The sequence below is a fragment of the Carlito syrichta genome, unplaced genomic scaffold (assembly GCF_000164805.1).
Source record: "Carlito syrichta isolate Samal-C Ts95f unplaced genomic scaffold, Tarsius_syrichta-2.0.1 Scaffold304822, whole genome shotgun sequence".
Taxonomy (NCBI): Eukaryota; Metazoa; Chordata; class Mammalia; order Primates; family Tarsiidae; genus Carlito; species Carlito syrichta.
Window position 1 is genome coordinate 65,723 of NW_007248918.1, and position 19,892 is coordinate 85,614.

General features: G+C 43.1%; 1 protein-coding gene across 1 annotated transcript in view; it reads right to left on the reverse strand.

Moving 5' to 3' along the window:
• The window catches only part of LOC110595870 (olfactory receptor 52E2-like), a 9,387-nt gene extending 1,188 nt beyond the window's left edge, over window positions 1-8,199 (reverse strand). Inside the window, 3 exon segments of the mRNA XM_021713919.1 lie at window positions 4-69; window positions 7,564-7,670; window positions 7,747-8,199. Coding sequence (XP_021569594.1) covers window positions 4-69; window positions 7,564-7,670; window positions 7,747-8,199 — 626 coding nt within the window.
• Between the last annotated feature and the right edge of the window lie 11,693 nt (window positions 8,200-19,892).

Consider the following 19,892-nt stretch of genomic DNA (forward strand, 5'->3'; position numbering starts at 1 on the left):
CCCAAATAAAAAAAAAAAAAAAAAAGAAAGGAGGAGGGGTGAAACCAGGTGTCATTGAGAAGGAACACCCTGCTTGTCAATGCATAAGTTCACAGTCTTCAGAAATGTGTGCTCACTCAATCTGCAGGTCACTGGTTTTCTTCACCTAAAGATAATCTAAGGAACATTATATATCTGTGCACATGCTTTCCTACAAGGAATTCTAATAATTTGAAATGTACTGTGAACAGAACACTTTAGATAAGTTACATTTCAAGGAGAATTACATGAAGAAAGTTATTCAGTAAATTAAAATAAAATGTCCAACGTTGTAATTTCAACTCTGTCAGCATTCCACACTTCTGATAGCTTCTCAATAGCCTCATCATCAATATTATGCAAAGATTAGGCTTAATACTCCTTACATTAGCTATCTTCTCTCTTTATCACTATCCTCACCAACAGACCCTCCCCCTCACCCAATTTCAAACAACTAGGACAAAAGTATGCAAACAATAATGGAAAGTTTCATCAAACATTTTCCGAAACATCCTTCAACATATAAATCTCATATATCCTCAGGACACAGGTGAATTACCTCATATAGACTCAATCACTTTCTCTTCTGTGTTCCCTCAGGTTCTAATACTAATCTGTCTTATAACATTTATCACCCATGTTTACATGTCTGTATCTTATTCAAAATGTGAACAACTTACCAAATGACCACAAACAGTACAAAAATAAATATGACACAATATATTTACAGAGTGAAATACTATATATATGAACAACCTGAAACTGTATGAAACATGAAAAAAAACTTACAAAATAATCATGTGAGAAAGAAGTCGCTCATGTATATAAAGTTCAAAGATAGGGAAGAAAAATTCATAGTCTAAGAAATCAAAAGAGTTTTTACTTTGCATAGTACTGGCAATTAGCATGGGTAAGGATTCTGGGGATGTAAATAATGTCTGTTTAGTGATTTATATATTGATTATACAAGTCTAATCTATTTTTTAAAAATACTTGAGCTTTACACTTACAATGTTTGGTTCTTTTATAGATATAAGTTTAATAAAATATTCACAAAATATAAGTCTTTTAGTGGCTGCCAAGATGTATTTTATTTATACTTTATCCTTGACAACATCTATTAGAGTCCACTGCATCACTCAGAAGTTAATATGAAAATGATGCATGACTATAAAGTTACTCAAGTCAGATACAACTTGTCCTTCAGTCTTCTTGTTAACAGTTTCACACATGCATCCATTATTCATTCATTCAATAAATATTTTCAAATGTGTTCTATAAGTCAGAAGCTACTCTGAGGCAGTTTAAAACTATGGTCCATGCAATAAAGATAATTTTAAAAACCTGTGGGAAACCTGATGCAATGTTTATAAACAAGGATATTCAAGAGGAATAAATTTCTAAATATAAATTCATGGAGCGGTTCCATCAGTAGTGAAAAAGTTCTACATCAATATTTTAATTTAATCATGTAATCTACTCCTAGCCACTATTTAAGAGACTAGAATTTCTCATAGTTGTAGCACATTTTTATTTATAAGTACGCATGGCACATCCCAATTGCAAGATCAAATGTTTGCCTTTAAGTGTCATAATTGCCTCACATGCTGACATCTGTAACTGGAGATTTATATAACTGCATTTTTATAGACTGAGGAAGTAGAAGTGCTATTGTACTGAACCTCTTCAGATTTTCTTTCTACTATTCTGGCATCATATTGTCAGTATTCTTTAAAGACATCTGTTCCCGTGATTCTTCAAATGCTGGCAATTCTCACCCTTCTATCTCAGCTCCGATTCTCCTCTTGCCCTCCCCCGCTTCTTTCCTTGCTTGCCTTTTCTTCCCTTCCTGCCTTCTCTCCTTCTTTCTTTTTTTCTCCTTTCTGACAATAGAGAGCTTTTATTGTTTCAAAGAAAACTACCATACAAAGATCAGAGAGAAGGACAAAACTTCCTAATATTAAAAACACTCACGCAAATTTGGGGGGTAACTACTCAAATTAAGGATAGTAATAAAGATGACAATCATATGTTATATAAGTTTATATCCCATTTTTAAATAGTATGCTTAAAAGATAAAGAATAAACAACTACTAGAAAACACAACTTATCTGTGCACATAAAATAATCAACATCTTGAAAAATGTGAAAATGAACATAATTCCAGTTATCATTTTTCTGAGTATAAACTCTTCAAAATGAAGCTAATTCAGAAGACATGAAAAATAATAATATAAGGCATTATAAAATTATGCTAAGAAATAAGTGCTACCCATCCAGTCTCACATGTTACATCAAACATTCTACATATATTAAAATGTATTCTGAATAACATTACAATCGTGAAGTCACCAACTTAAATTTTAGTGAAAGAAAATAATACATATCCACTTTTAAGAAGATTTTTCTTCTTAGAATCACCCTGATAAAGTTACAGATATGTGTGTGTGTGTGTGTGTGTGTGTGTGTGTGTGTGTGTGTGTGTGTGTATGCCTTCTTCAAACTCTTCAGAATTACAAAGTTTCTTCTGAATTGTGAACATCAAGGTATATTTGAGAAAGACATACCTCAATCAATGTGAATTGGGGGTAATTAAGGAGAGCATCAGACGGAACTGGTTTACAAAAAGAAACAAACAAATCAAACAGAACATGATCAAACAATAATCAAACACAGTATATTAACTTTACCTCTTGTTTGTATAAGTCTAATTTCGGTTGGTAGCTCAACCTTCAATCTTATAAGTAGCTTACAGAAACTCTTCACTTTTATACAATCATACACACATTGTGTTATTGATGCCAGAATTTATTTATTTTTATATGTTGCATCAATTAACTTTTTGTGGTCATATTCAAATACTTTTTTTACTTTTATATTATTGTTAAAAGTGCTTGATGAACCACTGTTAGAGTATTACATTAGTCTGCATTTTCATATATATTTGCCTTTTCCAGTAAACTTTGTACTGTCATGCATGCTGTTTAGCATCCTTTCATTTCATACAAGAAATCTCCTTTTAGTATCATTTGTAAGGCAGTTCTAGTCGTGACAAATTCCCTCAGTCATTTGTTTGTTTGAAAAAGCACTTATCTCTCCTTTATTTATAAAGGACACGTTTAGTGGTATGGTACTCTCATTTAGCAGAACTTTTTCCCCCAGCATTATATCATAACACTTTTTTCTGATCTGCAAGGTTTCTGCTGAGAAATCTACTCATAATTAAATAATGTTCCCCCATGAGTTATGAATTGCTTTCTTTTTGCTGCATTAAAATTCTTCTTTGTCTAACTTTTAACAACTTAATCAGAAACAAGTGGAACTTCTTGCAGTGAGAAGTGAAAGCCCAGAACTGGGACTAGGGATATGTTTATATTTATGGTGACAAAGACTGAAAACTGGAGATTGAATAATATCCATTAAGATAAATTCACTAAAATTATCTAAAAATATGGGGAAAGGTACTGTGAGAGAATAATAGAGTGCAAAATCCATCTTTTCTCATCTCACTCTATCTCTTTGTTAGCATCCTACTCAACACTTTCCTGAAACTAGACCAGTTCTAGTGAAGTTAATGATGTTTGGCCACCCGAACAAAGCAAACATACCTGTCTCATCCTACTACAACTTTCAGCAGCATGTGACACTGTTGACAATTCTGTCCTTTGAAAACTCTTTTTTCTTTTCCTCTGAAAAGTCTGTGTGTGTGTGTGTGTGTGTGTGTGTGTGTGTGTGTGTGTGTGTGTAAGGCTGTTGCTTTTGTTTCTTTTTATCTCACCAATTAATGCTTTTTACATTATTTGTTGAGTATTCTGTCACAGATTGATAAATGCTATTGTGGCATCAGTTCTGATTCTATTTATTTATATAACAATACTTTTCTTCTAAGATTTTTTAATCTAGCAATGTGATTTTCCAAGTCATGTGTACATTGATAAATCCACTGCACGTCTCTATCCTTCATGTCTCTATGATCCTCAGAGTGGTATATCCGAGAATCTGCTGGATAATTGATTGCCTAAGATACACAGCAAATACCACTTAGTCAATACATAATTTTTCTTAATAACTCCCTTTATAGGTTCTTCTTGGTAAATTCAAATCTTACTAATGTTTGCACTTAAAAACTAGACATTTTTCTCCACTTTTCTTTTACCCTTATCAAATCCATCAATAAGTCCTCTTTTTTCTCTGTCCAATTCATTTTGATTTATTGATTTCTGAACTTTAACATTGTCATCATGACTTCTTTCCTGCAGTATTTTATGAGCCTCTTAATTCATCTCATTCATTCTACTCGTGTGCCGTTCTTCCCACATCAATTTTTCTTATAGCAGACAGTAAGTCATTAAAGAAAAAAAACACTGCTATGTCAAGTAATTCCTCCAAGTAATTTCTTCTTATTGCTCTAAGAATTAAAAAAAAATATACTGCTATCCCTTGTAAGAGTGTACTTAAAGTGAAACTTGCTCATGTATGGAAAGAGAGGTAGAAGTACACATCTGGTTTTGCCCTCACTTCCCTCCTTCTCAACTTTGTACACTCTCACTCAAACTTTTCAGATTGCCTCTCTGATAGCTTTACTGTTTCTAAACTCAAACATATTGTTGCCACCCTTGTTCACTAAAATACAGGTATTTGCTCACTCTTTCTATTTTCATAACAGTTCAAGCCTCTTTCTTACTACGCTGTTTAAATACATTCTGTCTGCTTATCTAAAATAGCCAACCATGTAGTATTTCATATTACTATATCATATTACATGTTATTTCTTCTACAAAATGTATTCATTTTTCTTCCAACCCAAACCCCCTATCTTCAACTTCCAATTTCTCTTTTCATTGGCCTACCTCTTCTTTCACAACTGGCAGTTGTTTTCCTCCTAGGTTTGTCTTTGTTCCCCCATAATACTTATCAAGTATGTGATAAGTGTTTACCCATCACCTAATAAACTTATGGTTTTGCTTTCTTGCTTTTGGTTAGAATGCTCAAATTGAAGAAAGTTTAACCTAAGAGGTCTAGAAAGTTATCAGTTAGTATACCTGTGATGAAAGAAGTTCCTCGTGTGTCAGACTATATGGGATTTCTGGAAGCCTGAGGGAACTATAGCCACTCGCTTTGTAGGGAACAGAGTTCTAAAGGTTCTAAGGGATGCAAGTTGCATCCCTAACCCCTAACCCTAACCATAACCCTAACACTAAACCCTAAACCCTAAACCCTAACCCCTAACTCCTAACCCTAACCCATAACCCTAACTCCAACCCCAACCCCAACCCCAACCCCTAAGCCCTAACCCCTAACCCTAACCCTCCTTTATATCTCTCTACCCTACAGAGTCCTGTTTACACATTGAACACCATTTCTTGGGGGCAGAGTTTCTCAGGTCAGGGCAGCCTCAGATGAGACTGCAGCAAAGCTCTGTAATGTGAGTTTCTGTCTCAATTCAGTCACTAATGCTATGGGGCTCGTGACATTACTAATCACCCTACTTTCACAATTCTTGCTATGGCTACAAGGACTGGGCATGAGCTCTGGCAGGCCTGGTCCCTAGAGTGTCTTAATAGAGACTATTACTGGAAATTTACAATACATTAGTCATTTATTTACCATGACATTCAATGAAGTATTGTTCTACAGTGTTCAAAACTGAAAATGATCAACAAGAGCATAATAGTCGAGTGAATAAATGGCAGTTGATACTAAGAGAATATGAGACAACAGTTGATAATAACTTATAGAATATTCCACAAATGCTCAGTGCCTCAGTGGTCCTCCTGGACTTTGTCAACCACCTCCCCTTAACCTTTCCAACAATTCTCATGACAGACCCTACAATTACCCCATTTCATAAGTGGGAGGTGAACCTGCTGGGGTCACACACCTGGGCAGTACTGGCCAGCATGTGAGCAGGCACAAGGGGTGTCAGCAGAGAGGCTGATGTCATAATGGTACACAGAAAAGGAGACGAAGGGTTGAGCACGGTTTGATGGTCAGACATGACTTGGGTCACCCCACATGGGCCCAGTTCTGAGGCTGACCAGCCTGTACCTTTCTCGTCCTTACATCAGGTCCGTGCCTCATCATAGGAGGAGCACAGAACGCAGGCAGAGAATTCACACACACAGCACCTGTATGTAGGAGGAACTCAGGAGATGCAGGCTATTACTCCATGAAACTCAAAACAGACAAATCTCAGAAATAAAGAGGCCACAATGACAGCTGAGTGGGTGTTCAGGTGGTAGGTCTGCATGTGTGTCCTCCTAAGTCCAGACCCCATTCTCTAAACAGACGTGAACTCGGGCAGTGAGTCAGGCTGCAGGGAGCAAACAGGGAGTCAGAGGAAACTGCCTCCCGCCCCCATCTGCAAGGTGGGCTCCTTGCCTGGGCTCTGCAACCTGAAGTATGGCTGCGTCCCAGTGTTGGGGTCCTGGCATCCCCAAGCCCACCCATGTCCTGACGCCCACCTGGGGTGGGGAGAGAACTGAACACAGGAAATGGTCCCACAGCCCTGTGTGGCCAGGGCCAGGAGTTAGACTGAACACAGGGACTTCATGTGGCCAGAGGAGGGTTCTGCACCTGACAGCCAGTGGCTCTGAGATTGTCTCACCTCCAGGAAAGTCCAGGGCCAAGACCAGTGGCTCCCACGCCCCTTGAGTGGTCTCTGGGGGCTGTGGAGGCCCATTTCTTCATATCCTGCTGAAAGCAGATCAGAATGGAGGGGAGGCTTAGTGAGGCTCTGAGTTCAAGCCTCCTTCCCAGGTAAGAGCAGCCCTGCTGGCTGGAAAAGCATGTCCCCACTGGGTCATCCCAATATTCCTTGTTCATTTCTTGCCTGTCCTTGGTTGGAACAAACAATCCACAATTACCAATCCAGGACACCCCAAATCCTGGTGCTGGGCTCACTGCTCAAATGTACTCACTGACCCCCTCCTCTGGCCACATGAAGTCCCTGTGTCCAGTCTAACTCTGGGTCCTGGCCACATAGTAACCTTGAAACGCAGAAGGGCATCCACAGCCCTCCCTCAGCCTCAGTGACCTCCGTCCCCACAGGGTGAAGCCCTGAACCTACCGACTGGGGACAAGGTGTCCCTGTCACCAGATTGACTACCCAGGTCTGGCCCTTGTCAGAAACTAGCCCTGCAATCCCAAGGAGGCCGAGGCCCTCGGGCCACTCATCTCACCACTGAGGCCTAGGGGATCAACATGGGGCTCACCGGAGGACTGCAGGGATTTGGGATCCTCCTCTCTTGCACTACGATCTTCTGCGCTGGCTTACTGGGCTGACTCCCTGCACTGGAGAAGGGTCATTTGGCCACTGGTGATTGGCAACCCAACTGCACACCTGCTCCGTGCTCGAGCTCATCCTCAAGGCCAAGTCATCCTGCCTCCAGACAACAGAACTAGTCCTTCTTCCATTCCCGGAGCCATGTGGGTGTGCAGAGGTGTCTCTGACAGCTCACTTCCATTGAGAAAAGAGGCAGGAGCCCAGACTAACCTCTCCAAGGACTGCAGAGATGACACCAGGTGCACTCAGGCACTGGATACAGGAACATCCCCCGAGCATTTTCTCCGCGAGGCAGGGAACAGTCAGCATGGTCGGACGGGCAGGCCTTGTGCCCGTGGCTGACCCCCTCTCCCAGGCCAGCAGAGGCCTGGACAGGCAGGACAGGCAGTTGTGCAGCCACGCGTGCACATGCTCGGCCCACCCAGAGCTGCACTCGGGGACACCCTGAGTTTTTGGCGGGGCAGGTCCTGCATCGTTGTGCCCCTGCGCTGGCACGAGCCCACTGTGACATGGGACAGTGCGTTGTCCGCGGCTGCCTGCACACGGGCTCGTGCGTTGGCACTCACAAAGCTTCCCTTCCCAGAGTCACCCGTGGAAGGACCAGACTCAACGCACCAGGAAAGCCAGCCGACTGGACAGAAGCGGGAGCAAGCACTGGGAGGCCCTGCTACCGAATGGCAGAGAGAAGCGGAGGCGGGCGTGCGGAGAGCCGGGCAGTGTCGGGCGCAAAGCGGGTGGGGCGAGCACTGAGGAGCGCCCCGGCGATTAGGCGAGAGAAGTGGGCGGGCGGGCGCTGGTGCCGCCTGTAGCGCGCGGAAGGGGGAGGTGGGCGGAGCAAGCCTCGAGAGCCTGCCATTGGACAGTGCGACCGTAAAAACGAAGGAGATGCGTTCCATCACGCTCGAACCTGGAGAATACGCTAGGAGAAAGGAGCCGAGCGCAAAAGGACAAAGAGAACCTCTGCTAGGAGGTGCTTGGAGTAGTCCGATGCAGGAAATAAAAGTAGAATGGTGGTTTTCTGGGGCTCAGAGAAGAGCAGAACACAGGAAGTTAGTGTTTAATGAGTTCGGTCTTTCTGTTGCTGTTGAAGGTGGAAAACATTCTGGAGGTGGATGGTGGCGGAGGCAACACGGCAATAAGGATGTCATGATTGACACAGAACAGGATACTTAACAATTGTTTGAATAGTGCACCTAATGTTATATATATTTACTCACAAAGAAAAACGTGAAAAAATGATATATGCTACAACATGCATGGTCCTGGAAAACAGCACTCTTGGTGAAAGGAGTCAGACACAAAAGGCTCCACATAGTGTGAGTTCATTTATATGGAAGATCCAGAACAGACAAACCCATAAAGACAGAAAGCAGGTCAGCGGTTGCCACGGATGGGGGATAAATGAGAAGTCCCTTACTAATCGGCACTGAGTTTCCTTTGTAGGTCATGAAAATGCTCTGGAACACTGTCAACGTACCAAATTCCACTGGGTTGCATACTGACAAGTGGGTAAAATGGGAACATTTTTCTCAAGTAAATTTACCTTAAAAATGCTCAGCTCTTGTATTATTTTTTTACTCACTGTGCATAGGACTTTGTCCTCAAAGAACATGGAGCAAAGTTACAGCTTTCATACGCCCTGGTGTCTCCACAAACATTTGAGGTCAAAGCCCACAGTCACAGGAGAAATAGCTCTCTATTCTACACTAGGGGCTTCCATATTTGGACAGCAAAGCAAGAAATGGAGACTTGAAATTGACCTCAGAGATAATCACCAAATGTGAGATGGGTTTTGGTCTCTAATGTTTTCCTCTCAAAAAAGCACACTCAATATCGATACCTTTGTGTCTTCAGGTTTGCATAAGTCGTCTTGAGAGGACCGTAATAGAGTATACCATAGACTTAGGTTAAGAGCATGCTATAACCCAATAAATATGCAATCGGCTTGTGAACAATAGCACAGTCATTTTAGTTTTCTGTCTTAAAACATAACCTGTAACTGTTTAAAGTTCCAGTTTAAAGTTCCAGTTATGGGAAAAACTGCAAAGCTCCAGTTATTCTTCCCTTGTCTCACTTTCCCCTTAGCAACAACCAATCAGGTGCCAGGGAGAAATCACCTAAGTTTCCAGATGTCTCTGCAACTTCCCTAGCTAGTGGGCCAAGGTCAGGTGGAGTCAGGCTAGCCAATCCTCCATGATTAAGCTGACCACCAGAGATTACTATCCAATTAAATGGTAACAAGACTGGAAAGCCCCCCCAAACTCCTCCTCCCTTTGTGTAAAAGCATAAAAGGCATCTGCTTAAGGAAGTCAGGACCTCTGGGTGTACTCCGCTGCGTCGGTTGTCGACAGAGGTCCAGGCTCAAGCTTGCAAGTAAAGACCCTCTTGAACTTTCATCAGAATTGGCTCTTGGTGGTCTCTCGGATTGAACTTTCGGCCACTACAGTCTCACTTAACAGTAAACCATGTTAGAAAGTTTGCTTGGGTCCCTGTGTTGGAGACAAAGAATATAATGCTAGTAGAGACCATGATCCAAGTCCATCACCAAATATCGTTGAATGAATAGAGGAGTTAGCCGGTTCCAGACTAGGACATCAGTGAGTTCTCCTCATATTCACAGAGTATGATTAGGGCCTCTTGATTTCAAGTTCCAAGGTGTGGCTGGCATTTAAATGAACACGTATAGGTCTTCTCATGGGAATATATGCATGAGCATTGTTAGTACATAGCTTTAGTTTGCCAAGCGTTTCAGATATCTTTTAGGAGAGTCACATGATTTTGTGCTGGTCAATTGCCCGTCTAGCTCCACCTGAGGAACAGCAAGTTAACGATATTTCCAGGGGGCAGGTTTCCTTGGATGAGAAAACACCTGCCAGGACGTGGTATTCGGAGATACTAAGCCTTTCCTGCTGCACTGGTTTGTCCCCCAGTCTCCATGGGTCAATAATTTGCCGTCCAGCAGGGGGCGACAGAGGACACCATTGGGTTCCCTGGGCACGTGGATGTCCATCTACCCCAAGTCCCACACTGGAGCCCTAACACAATGGCACCCCTCACTGCATTTCAATACATAAATATTAATCATTCATCTGTTTAAATGTCCAAACTTTCATACTAAATGTCTGTTGTATAAACAAAGATTTTTTTTTCTTCACTAATTCCCTGATCATGAACTTTGGTTCCATTTAATTACTATTCCTTTGATTTATAAATTGAGAATGATTGCCACAGGCGATTTAACAAACACTGAATTTTTTGTCTTTAGAAAAGCCATGCTGTTAACTTTTCTACTGCTAGATATCACACTTCTGTGACTTTAAAGATTTAGCTGGATAAAGTCTTAGAAAATTTGATAAGGGTGGGTATTGAGTAGACAAGCTGAGGGAACATGCATAAAATCAAGACACCCAAGAGCCTGCTGTGTCCCCATGAGTGAGAGCAGATTAGACTGCAGGTAATTGGGGTGGCCAGGAGAGGGCAGCAGGCAGGGGGTGCACCTAGGGTGTGAGGGCCATGGTCAGCACTGCGGCCTCTGTTCTAAGGTAGTGGAAAACCACAGGTAAAATTACAGCGAGAGAGAGACATGATGAGATTTGGGTTTTATAAGTGAGTTTTTTGCCATTATTACGTTAAGATCTCCAGTGGTGGGCAGGTGGATCTGTGCTTCTTCTGGTAGGCTGCACTGAGCAGACCTCAGACTTAGCCTGGGGGTCCTGCCAGGAATGCAGAGTCTGCATCTGCTCAGGAGGAAACACGGAAAGACCCGGCCTGGGGTCACCTCTGCCCTTGACATCTGCCAAGGCTGTGAAACTGAGGGATGGTCTCAGGAAAAGATGCCAAGAAAGAAAACTGGATCCGAAGGGGGAAATCCTGAAGACAAGATGGAGAGCACCTTGTGCTGCTGCCGCTGTAAGGCTCCTGTAAGGACGGAATTACGGGAAAGGACCTGACCTTTATGCAAAGCCAAGCCAACAGCACGTCAATAAAGCAGAGATGACATCGACCTTCATTCTAGAGGCTGAGCTGGACCCAAATTCACGGCAGAAGCTGTGACCCCCAGGTATCCAGTAAGAGTCCGAATGTCATGTTACTGTCACATGGCCACTGTATGGACATTACGCCAGTGAACATCACGTCAGTGGCATGACATCAGTGGTCCCAAGTCTGAGTGTAGAGAAGGGCTTTGGGTGCGGGGGACACAGTGGGTTTTGTCTCCCATTTCCCACATAAGCCCGCCCCCTCCTGGGTCCCTGCCACCACCACCACCACCCCCGGCATTCAGGACTGTAAGTAGGGGGTTTGGCTCACCGTGGACGTGGTCTCAGGTTGTGGCAAAGAGAGGTGGGGCCCTCGGGCTGCACTGAAGGGTAAGCTCCTGTCCTGGCAGAGCTGACGACTGCAGGCGCAATGGTCCCCCCGGGTCAGAAAGGTGAGCTCACCGCCTGCCGCTGACAGGGGCACTGCAAGACCTCGGGCTCCCACACGGCGGGAGCACACCCTTCCGGGCCATCCTGCTGAAGCAAAATTCAGAGTTGAGGTCACTCAGTGCCACTGTTTTGGAAATTAAAATGGAAATGGAACGCACTGTCCTGTGTCTTTTCCAAAGACGGTAAAAGAATGATTACTTGGAAACCATAGAGAATGAAATAAATGTAGACACAAACTTTACAACTGACACAGAAATGTACTCAAAATAGTCCTCGGACTTAAAATGCAAAAGACAAACCACAGACTGAGAAAATATTAGCAAAATACGTATCTGAGGAAGAATTTGTATTCACAATATACAAAGAACGCTTAAAACTCAACAATAAAAATATAACCAATTTTTTTTAATGGGTAGATATCAGAAAAACACCTCACTAAAAAAGAGACTAAGATGACAAATAATCATACAAAAAGATGCTCAACACCATATTAGGGAAGTGTAAAATTATAATAAGCTAGCATTGCACACCTGTTAGAACTGTTAAACTTTAAAAAAACCAAAATGGGAACCCATTTGCTGGAGAAGAGACAGGAACTCTAACTCATTGTTGGTGGAACATAATATGGACAGCCACTTTGAAAGGCAGACGTGGACGTGGTTTCAGGTTGTGGCAAATAGGTGGAGCCTCTTTAGGAGATCAGAATGTGCCACACCAAACAAGCAACAAGACCAGAACTGATTCTTGCACAGAATGTGTAAGGCTCAAGTCATTGGCTGAATTTTTTTTTTTTTTTAAGTCAGGGGTCTCACTCTGTCACCCAGGCTAGAGTGCAGTGGCACAGTCACAGCTCACCAGCATCCCCCACTTCCTGGGCTCAGGCAGCCTTCTTTCTTCTACTTCAGCCTCTTGAGTGACTGAGACTACAGTCATGCACCACCATGCCTGGATAATTTTTTTTTTTAATTTTGTGGAGACAAAGTCTTGCTATGTTGCCTAAACTGGTCTCAGACTCCTGGGATTAAGCAATCCTCTCGTCTTGGCCTCCCAAAGTGCTAGGATTACAAGCACGAGTCACCACACCCAGCCCTGATGATTTCAGTCTTTCAGAAATTTTATCTTAAATGGCTTTAGGTTCATACAATATCAATACTTAAAATTTTGAAATGAACATTCTGTTTCTGTTCTAAAACTCACAAATTTGGCTTACAACAATCTCATCTAAATTTGGAAGGGTATGTGTCTGTGTGTGTGTGTAAATATATAATATTTTTAACAATACCGCTGACAGTTGGATCTTGCTAAAGACATCTTATTAAGCAGAAATTAATTAAAAATCATTTAAGGCTGATAAGCTAAGAAGTATAGTTTTAAAATATTGTTGGCCGGGCGAGGTGGCTCTGCCTGTAATCCCAACACTTATAGAGGTCAGGCATGAGGATTGCCTGAGTTCTTGGAAGGATCTACAGGTTCAAGACCAGCCTGGGCAACCTGGTGAGATCTCAACTCTACAATAAGTCACAAAAACTAGCTGGGCATGGCAGCGTGCATCTGTAGTTCTAGTTACTTGGAAGGTTGTGGCAGAAGGATTGCCTAATCCCAGTAGATAGAGGCTGTGGTGGCCGTGAGCATGTCCCAGCACTCCAGCCTGCATGACAGGGTGAGACTCCAACTCAAATAAAAAAGAAAGAAAAAAGAAAATATATATATATATATATATATAGTCAATGAAAAAATAGCAGTACATAGGATGAAGAATTTTGTAGAAAACAGAAAGGAGAAACTGTCAAAAAAGAGAAACCTACAATAGCAAAATGGTGACCTAGAGGAAATGTGTGATGTCCTTTAAAAAATGCACATTAATAAAACAAACTCTAAAATGAAAAAAAATTAAATAGACCAATTAGCATAGAAAAGCTTGAGAAGATGCTTATCAATGTCATATTGGAAATGGCCCCTGATCATACAGCTGAGTGTTAACTGACCTTTAACAGATTTTGATTTTATCTACTATGGTCAAGACCCCCACACATACACACACAGAAGGCTGACTTTTTTCCCAATTCATTTTATGCTACAATATCAAAGCTTGATATAGTTTATATATTTCATCTTATATAGGATGACAATCTTTATAAAGCAGATATTTTATGTGCCATTACAAATATACTGCCAAGCCGGGCTCGGTGGCTCAGCCTGTAATCCTGCGCCTTTGGGAGGCTGAGGTGAGTGGACTGCCTGAGCCCGCGGGTTCGTGACCTGCCTGGGCAACTTGGTGAGACCTCATCTCTACATAAAAAAATCAAAAATTAGCCGGGTGTGGTAGCGTGCGCCTGTAGTTCCAGCTACTTGGAAGACTGAGGCGGAAGGATTGCCGGAGCCCAGCAGATAGAGGCTGCGGTAGCCGGGAGCGGTCACTGCACTCCAGTCTGGGTGACGGAGTGAGACTCCAACTCAAAACAAACAAACAAACAAACAAATATACTGCCAATTGAACTGTGACTTTCTTGACAAAACAAAAAGTACTATTGATGAGTTTACTTCCTGTCAAGTCACGAAATAAATTTTAAATAAATTCTGGTTTTGCTATAAACAATATATTTAAACTTATATAATGCTGCAAGTGTCAATATGCCTATTTTTTCATTTTCAATGTTGTTTAAACTACTTTAACACTGTAAGAAAAACTAACCGTGACTCAGCTGTAATTCCAGTACTTTGAGAGGCCGAGGTCAGTGGATTGCCTGAACCCATGGGTTCGAGACCCACCTGGGCAACTTGGCGAGATCTCATCTCTACAATAAATCAAAAATTAGCCAGGCATGGTAATGCACGCCTGTAGTTCTGGCTACTTGGAAGCCTGAGGCAGAAGGATTGCCAGAGCCCAGCAAGGTGAGGCTGCAGTGGCCGGGAGCATGCCACTGCACTCCAGTCTGGGTGACAGAGTGAGACACCAACTCAAAAAAACAAAACAAAACAAAAAAAGAAAAATTAACCTTTAAATATTAACAAACGCAAGTACTAGGTGCACACTGATCTCATCCTTCGGGCTGGGGTGACTTTGGGTGCCTCTGCATTGCCCATCTCCAACTTTTTTTTTTTTTTTTTTTTGGAGTCTCACTTTGTCACCCAGGCTGAAGTACAGTGGTACATTCAGGCCACTGCTACCTTGATCTGCTGGGCTCAGGAGATCCTTCTGCCTCAGCCCTCCAAATAGCTGGAACCATAGTCATGCGACACCATGCTCAGCTAATTTTTTTCGTGTGTGTGTGTGTGTGTGTGTGTGTGTGTGTGTGTGTAGAAACAAGAGCTCACCATGTTGTTCAGGCTGGTCTCAAACTCCTGAACTCAAGTAATCCTCTTGCCTCTGGCTCCCAAAGTGCTGGGACTACAGGCGTGAGCCACCACACCTGGCTCATCTCCACCTTCCATGGGAACTGTCTCAATGTCTCTCTTCTTTCCTCCAGATGCAAACTCAAACATGCAAAAATATATTTAGGAACGCTATGAGGAATAAGCGGTCAAGGCCTCAATAAGAGAATGTCTGTAAAGTCAGTCTTGCTAAAAACTCACCTGAGGAAGTAAGGGCACAGCAGCACTCCGTCCGCAGCATGTGTGACTTCTCCCGCATCCTCACGCATGGGGTGTCAGGGACGCAGTGGAGTCTCCTGGGTCAGTCCTCAAGAGAATCCCTGCCCCTCACGTGAGCACTGCCCTCGTGGGAATGGGCGGCTCCTAAGAATTTCCAGTCCTCCTCATGGATACTGCCCTCACCTGCCCAGGTAAGTCCTGAGGAGGACTTCCGGCCCTACCCATGGACTCCTCCCTCATGTGTCCCAGTGGGCCCTAAGGAGCATTTCCGGGCCTCCGCATGGGCAGCAACTCAAGTGTCCGGGTGGGTTTAAGACTTTATTGTCCTCCCAGTGGACACCACCCTCACGTGTCCGGGTGAATCCTAAGAGGACTTTGTGGCCCTCCCAGTGGACCCCACCCTCATGTGTCCGGGTGAGTCTAAGGAGAATTTCTGGCCCTCCCTGTGGGCACCATGTTCATGTGTCCAGGTCAGTTCTGAGAAGAATTTCCTCCCTGTGTGCACCACCCTCACATGTCTGGATGGGTCCTGAGAAGAATTTCCAGTCCTTCCCACGCACAGCCCTCATGTGTCAGGTTAGTCCTAAGAATAACTTCCAGTCCTCCCCATGCTCAGTTCTCATGTGTCTGGGTCAGTTCTGGAAGAAGCTCTGGCCCATGCAGGACACTGAGGCCCAGAGAAAGTGGGTTTGCACATTCCATTTGCAGCACAGGCCACTGGGCACTTCCTGTTCAGCAGGGGCCATGCACCCCTCCAGCTGTCAGTGTTCTGAGTATGCCATGCTGTAATTTTAGAAACTGAAACTGAAACAGGGTCCTCTATCCTGTACCTTGATCAGAATGATTGGAGATAGCCAGAACCTAAGTGGATGGCCAACAGACAAATGTCCATTTATTTCCTATATATCAGCCAAAATGTACACAAAGAATTGGAATTTGAAATGAGAAGAAAAAACATTTACAATAGCACTCAAAAAATTTAAGTTCTGGCCAGGTGCGGTGGTTCAAGCTTATAATTCCAGCACTTTGGGAGGCAGAGGCGAGAGGATTGCTGAGCCCATGCGTTCAAGACCAGCCTGGACAACATGGTGAGATTTCATCCCTATAATAAATCAAAAAATTAGCTGGGCTTGGTAGTGCATGCCTGTAGTTCTGGCTACTTGAAAGGCTGAGGCAGAAGGATTGCCTGAGCCCAGCAGATTGAGACTGTGGTAGCCAGGAACATGCCACTGCATTCCAACCTGGGTAATAGAGTAAGACTCCAACTCAAAAAAAAAAAAAAAATTTAAGTTCTAGGCCAGGCACGGTGGCTCACACCTATAATTCCAGCACTTTAGGATGCCGACGTGAGAAGATTGCCAAGCCCATGGGTTCGAGACCAGCCTGGGCAACTTGGTGAGATCTCATCTCTACAATAAATCAAGAAAAATTATCCGGGCATGGTGGAACACACCTGTAATTCCAGCTCCTTGGAAGGCTGAGGTGGGAGGATCACCTGAGCCCAGTAGGTTGGGGCTGTGGTGGCCATGAGCAGTGTGCCACTGCACTCCATTCTGGGTGACAGAGTGAGACTTTAACTCAAAAAATAAAAAGAAAATTTAAGTTCTTAAGTATAAATCTAACAAAATATATGAAAAAATGCATTCGGAAAACTATGAAATACAGTCAACAAATATCAAAAGACATCCAAAGGCAGTGATATTTCTTGTTCAGTAACAGTATACAGTACCCATTATTGTAAAGATGATAATTCTTTCTGACCTGGCTTGGTGGTTCAGCCTGTAATTCCAGCACTTTGGGAGGCCGAGGTAAGTGGACTGCCTGAACCTGCAGGTCCAAGACCAGCCCAGGCAACTTGGCGAGACCTCATCTCTACTAGCTGGGCATGGCAGCATGTGCCTATAAACCTGGCTACTTGGAAGATTGAGGTGGAAGGATTGCCGGAGCCCAGCAGGTCAATGCTGGGGCAGCCGTGAGCATGCCACTGCACTCCAGCCTGAGTGACAGCGTGAGACTCCAACTCAAAATAATAATAATAATAATAATAATTCTTTCTCACTTAATCTCTAGATTCAGCAGGATCCAAATAATTCCAAGCAAAGATACCAATAAACAGTTTCTAAAACTAGAGTAGATGACATAAGACTAAGAAGAACAAAGTTAATGCGCTTAAACATCCAGATATGAACTCTTGTCATGAGGCTACAGTAATGAAGAGTCTAAAATAATAGAATCCGAAAATACACCCATATATATGTAGTCAACTGATTTTGTCAAAGAGATAAAGGCAATTCAATGGAAAAATAAGACAGGCTACATAAATGATGATGAAACAATCAGAAACAGTACTGGACACAATGAACATAGACACAAACTTCCTGGATTATCCAAAAATTCACTCAGAATAGGCCATGGACTGAAATTTGCAAGTACAAAGTTGTAAGAGTTATAGGAAAAAACACAGAAGAAAATCTACATGGCCCTTGATTTGGTGATAAGTTTTTTAGATATAATACCAAAAACCAGTCCATGAAAGAAAAAAATGATAATGTAGACTTTAGTAAAATTTAAAATATCTACTCTGTGAAAGATTCTGTCAAGAGAACAACAAAAAAAAGAGAAGATATTTCAAAAAAAATCTACAAAAGAACTTATTTGCAAAGTGTTCTTAAAAATACCTTTAAAAAGCCACAGGAATTAGACTAACAACTTAATTGAAAATGTGTAGGCCAGGCTCAGTGGCTCAGCCTGTAATCCCAACACTTTGGGAGGCCAAGGGGAGTGGATTGCCTGAGATGGCAGGTTCGAGACCAGTACTGGCAACTTGGTGAGACCTCATCTCTACAAAAAAAATCAAGAAAAATTAGCCAGGCATGGTAGGGCACACCTGTAGTTCTGGCTACTTGGGAGGCTGAGGCAGAAGGATCACGTGAGTCCAGCAGGTCAACACTAGGGTGAGTGAGCATGCCTGGATGACAGAGTGAGATTCCAGCTCAAAAAAGAAAAAAAAAGAAAATGTGTAAAGATCTCAATAAACACCTCACCAAAGAAGATATACACATGCCAAACAAGCATACAAAATAATATTCAATAACACTTGTCATGAGAGAAAAGTCAGTTAAAACAACAATGAAGTCAGGCACGGTGTTTCACACCTATAATCCCAGCACTTTGGGAGGCCAAGGTGAGAGGACTGCCTGAGCCCATGGGTTCAAGACCAGCCTGGGCAACTTGGCAAGACCTCATCTCCACAATAAATCAAAAAATTAGTCGAGTTAGTGGCGTACACCTGTAGTCCTAGCCACTTGGAAGACTGAAGTGAAAAAATCACCTGAGCCCTGCAGGTTGAGGCTGCAGTGGCTGTGAGCATGCCACTGCACTCTAGCCTGGGCAACAGAGTGAGACTCCAACTCGAAAAAAAATGAGATAGCACTGCCCATCTATTAAAATGGAAAACAAAGCTGGGCTCGGTGGCTCAGCCTGCAATCCCGCACCTTTGGGAGGCTGAGGTGAGTGGACTGCCTGAGCCCGCGGGTTCAAGACCCGCCTGGGCAGTGAGACCTCATCTCTACAATAAATAAAAAAATCAGCCGGGCATGGTAGCACATGCCTGTAATTCTGACTACTTGGAAGGCTGAGGCGGAAGGATTGTCGGAGCCCAGTAGGCAAGGCTGCGGTGGCCGGGAGCGGCCACTGCACTCCAGTCTGGGCGACAGAGTGAGACTCCAACTCAAAAAAAAAAAAAAAGCAATTTAAACAGAAACTCTCATTGGAAGGCATAAGGGTGCAGACATTTTGGAAGAAAGTTTGGCAGTTTTTTCGACCACTAAGAAGTCTCATCATATGACCCAACAATCACTCTCTTAGGCATTTAGACAAATGCCCTAAAAAATTATTTCCAAATAAAAACCATGACACAGTTATGTATGGAAGCACTATTCATAACTGCCAGGACTTAAAGGAATCAGGATGTTCTTCAATAACTGGATGCATAACAAAACTGAGCTGCAGTGTACAACGGACACCATTCATCAATAGAAATAAATAAACTACCGGCCATTCACATGGATGAAGCTCACGTGCACACTGGGATGTCTCTGATCTGGCTGCACCAGTTCTAGGTCTCATTAAGCACCACAGATGCAAGCAGGAAATCATGGCTCCACCCACACTTGTTCCCTCAAACAAGACCCAAGTAATCACAGCTTCTGGTGCAGAAACCCTTGGGCTGTCCACAGCAAACCTTTAGGGCTGGGATCACCAACAGCAGCAATGCACACAGCAGTATCTGCAGGGCACTTCATAAAACCCAGCCCATGATCATGGACCAGCTGCCCAGTCCATGATTCAGAGGCAGTCAGAGAGGGGTCTAGCATGTTGCTGCCAGCAGCTAGAGACACAGACCAGAGCCAAGGTAGAGGGGGCCATGAAGGCAGAATCACAGGTGGGCATCTCCTGGTGTGGGGGTGCCAAAAAAGGTACACACATTTTAAGAGATATTATCGATGTATTACTTTTTGAAGTTAAATTGAATGATGGCAGCAACGTGTAGTATAACGTTCACTTAACCA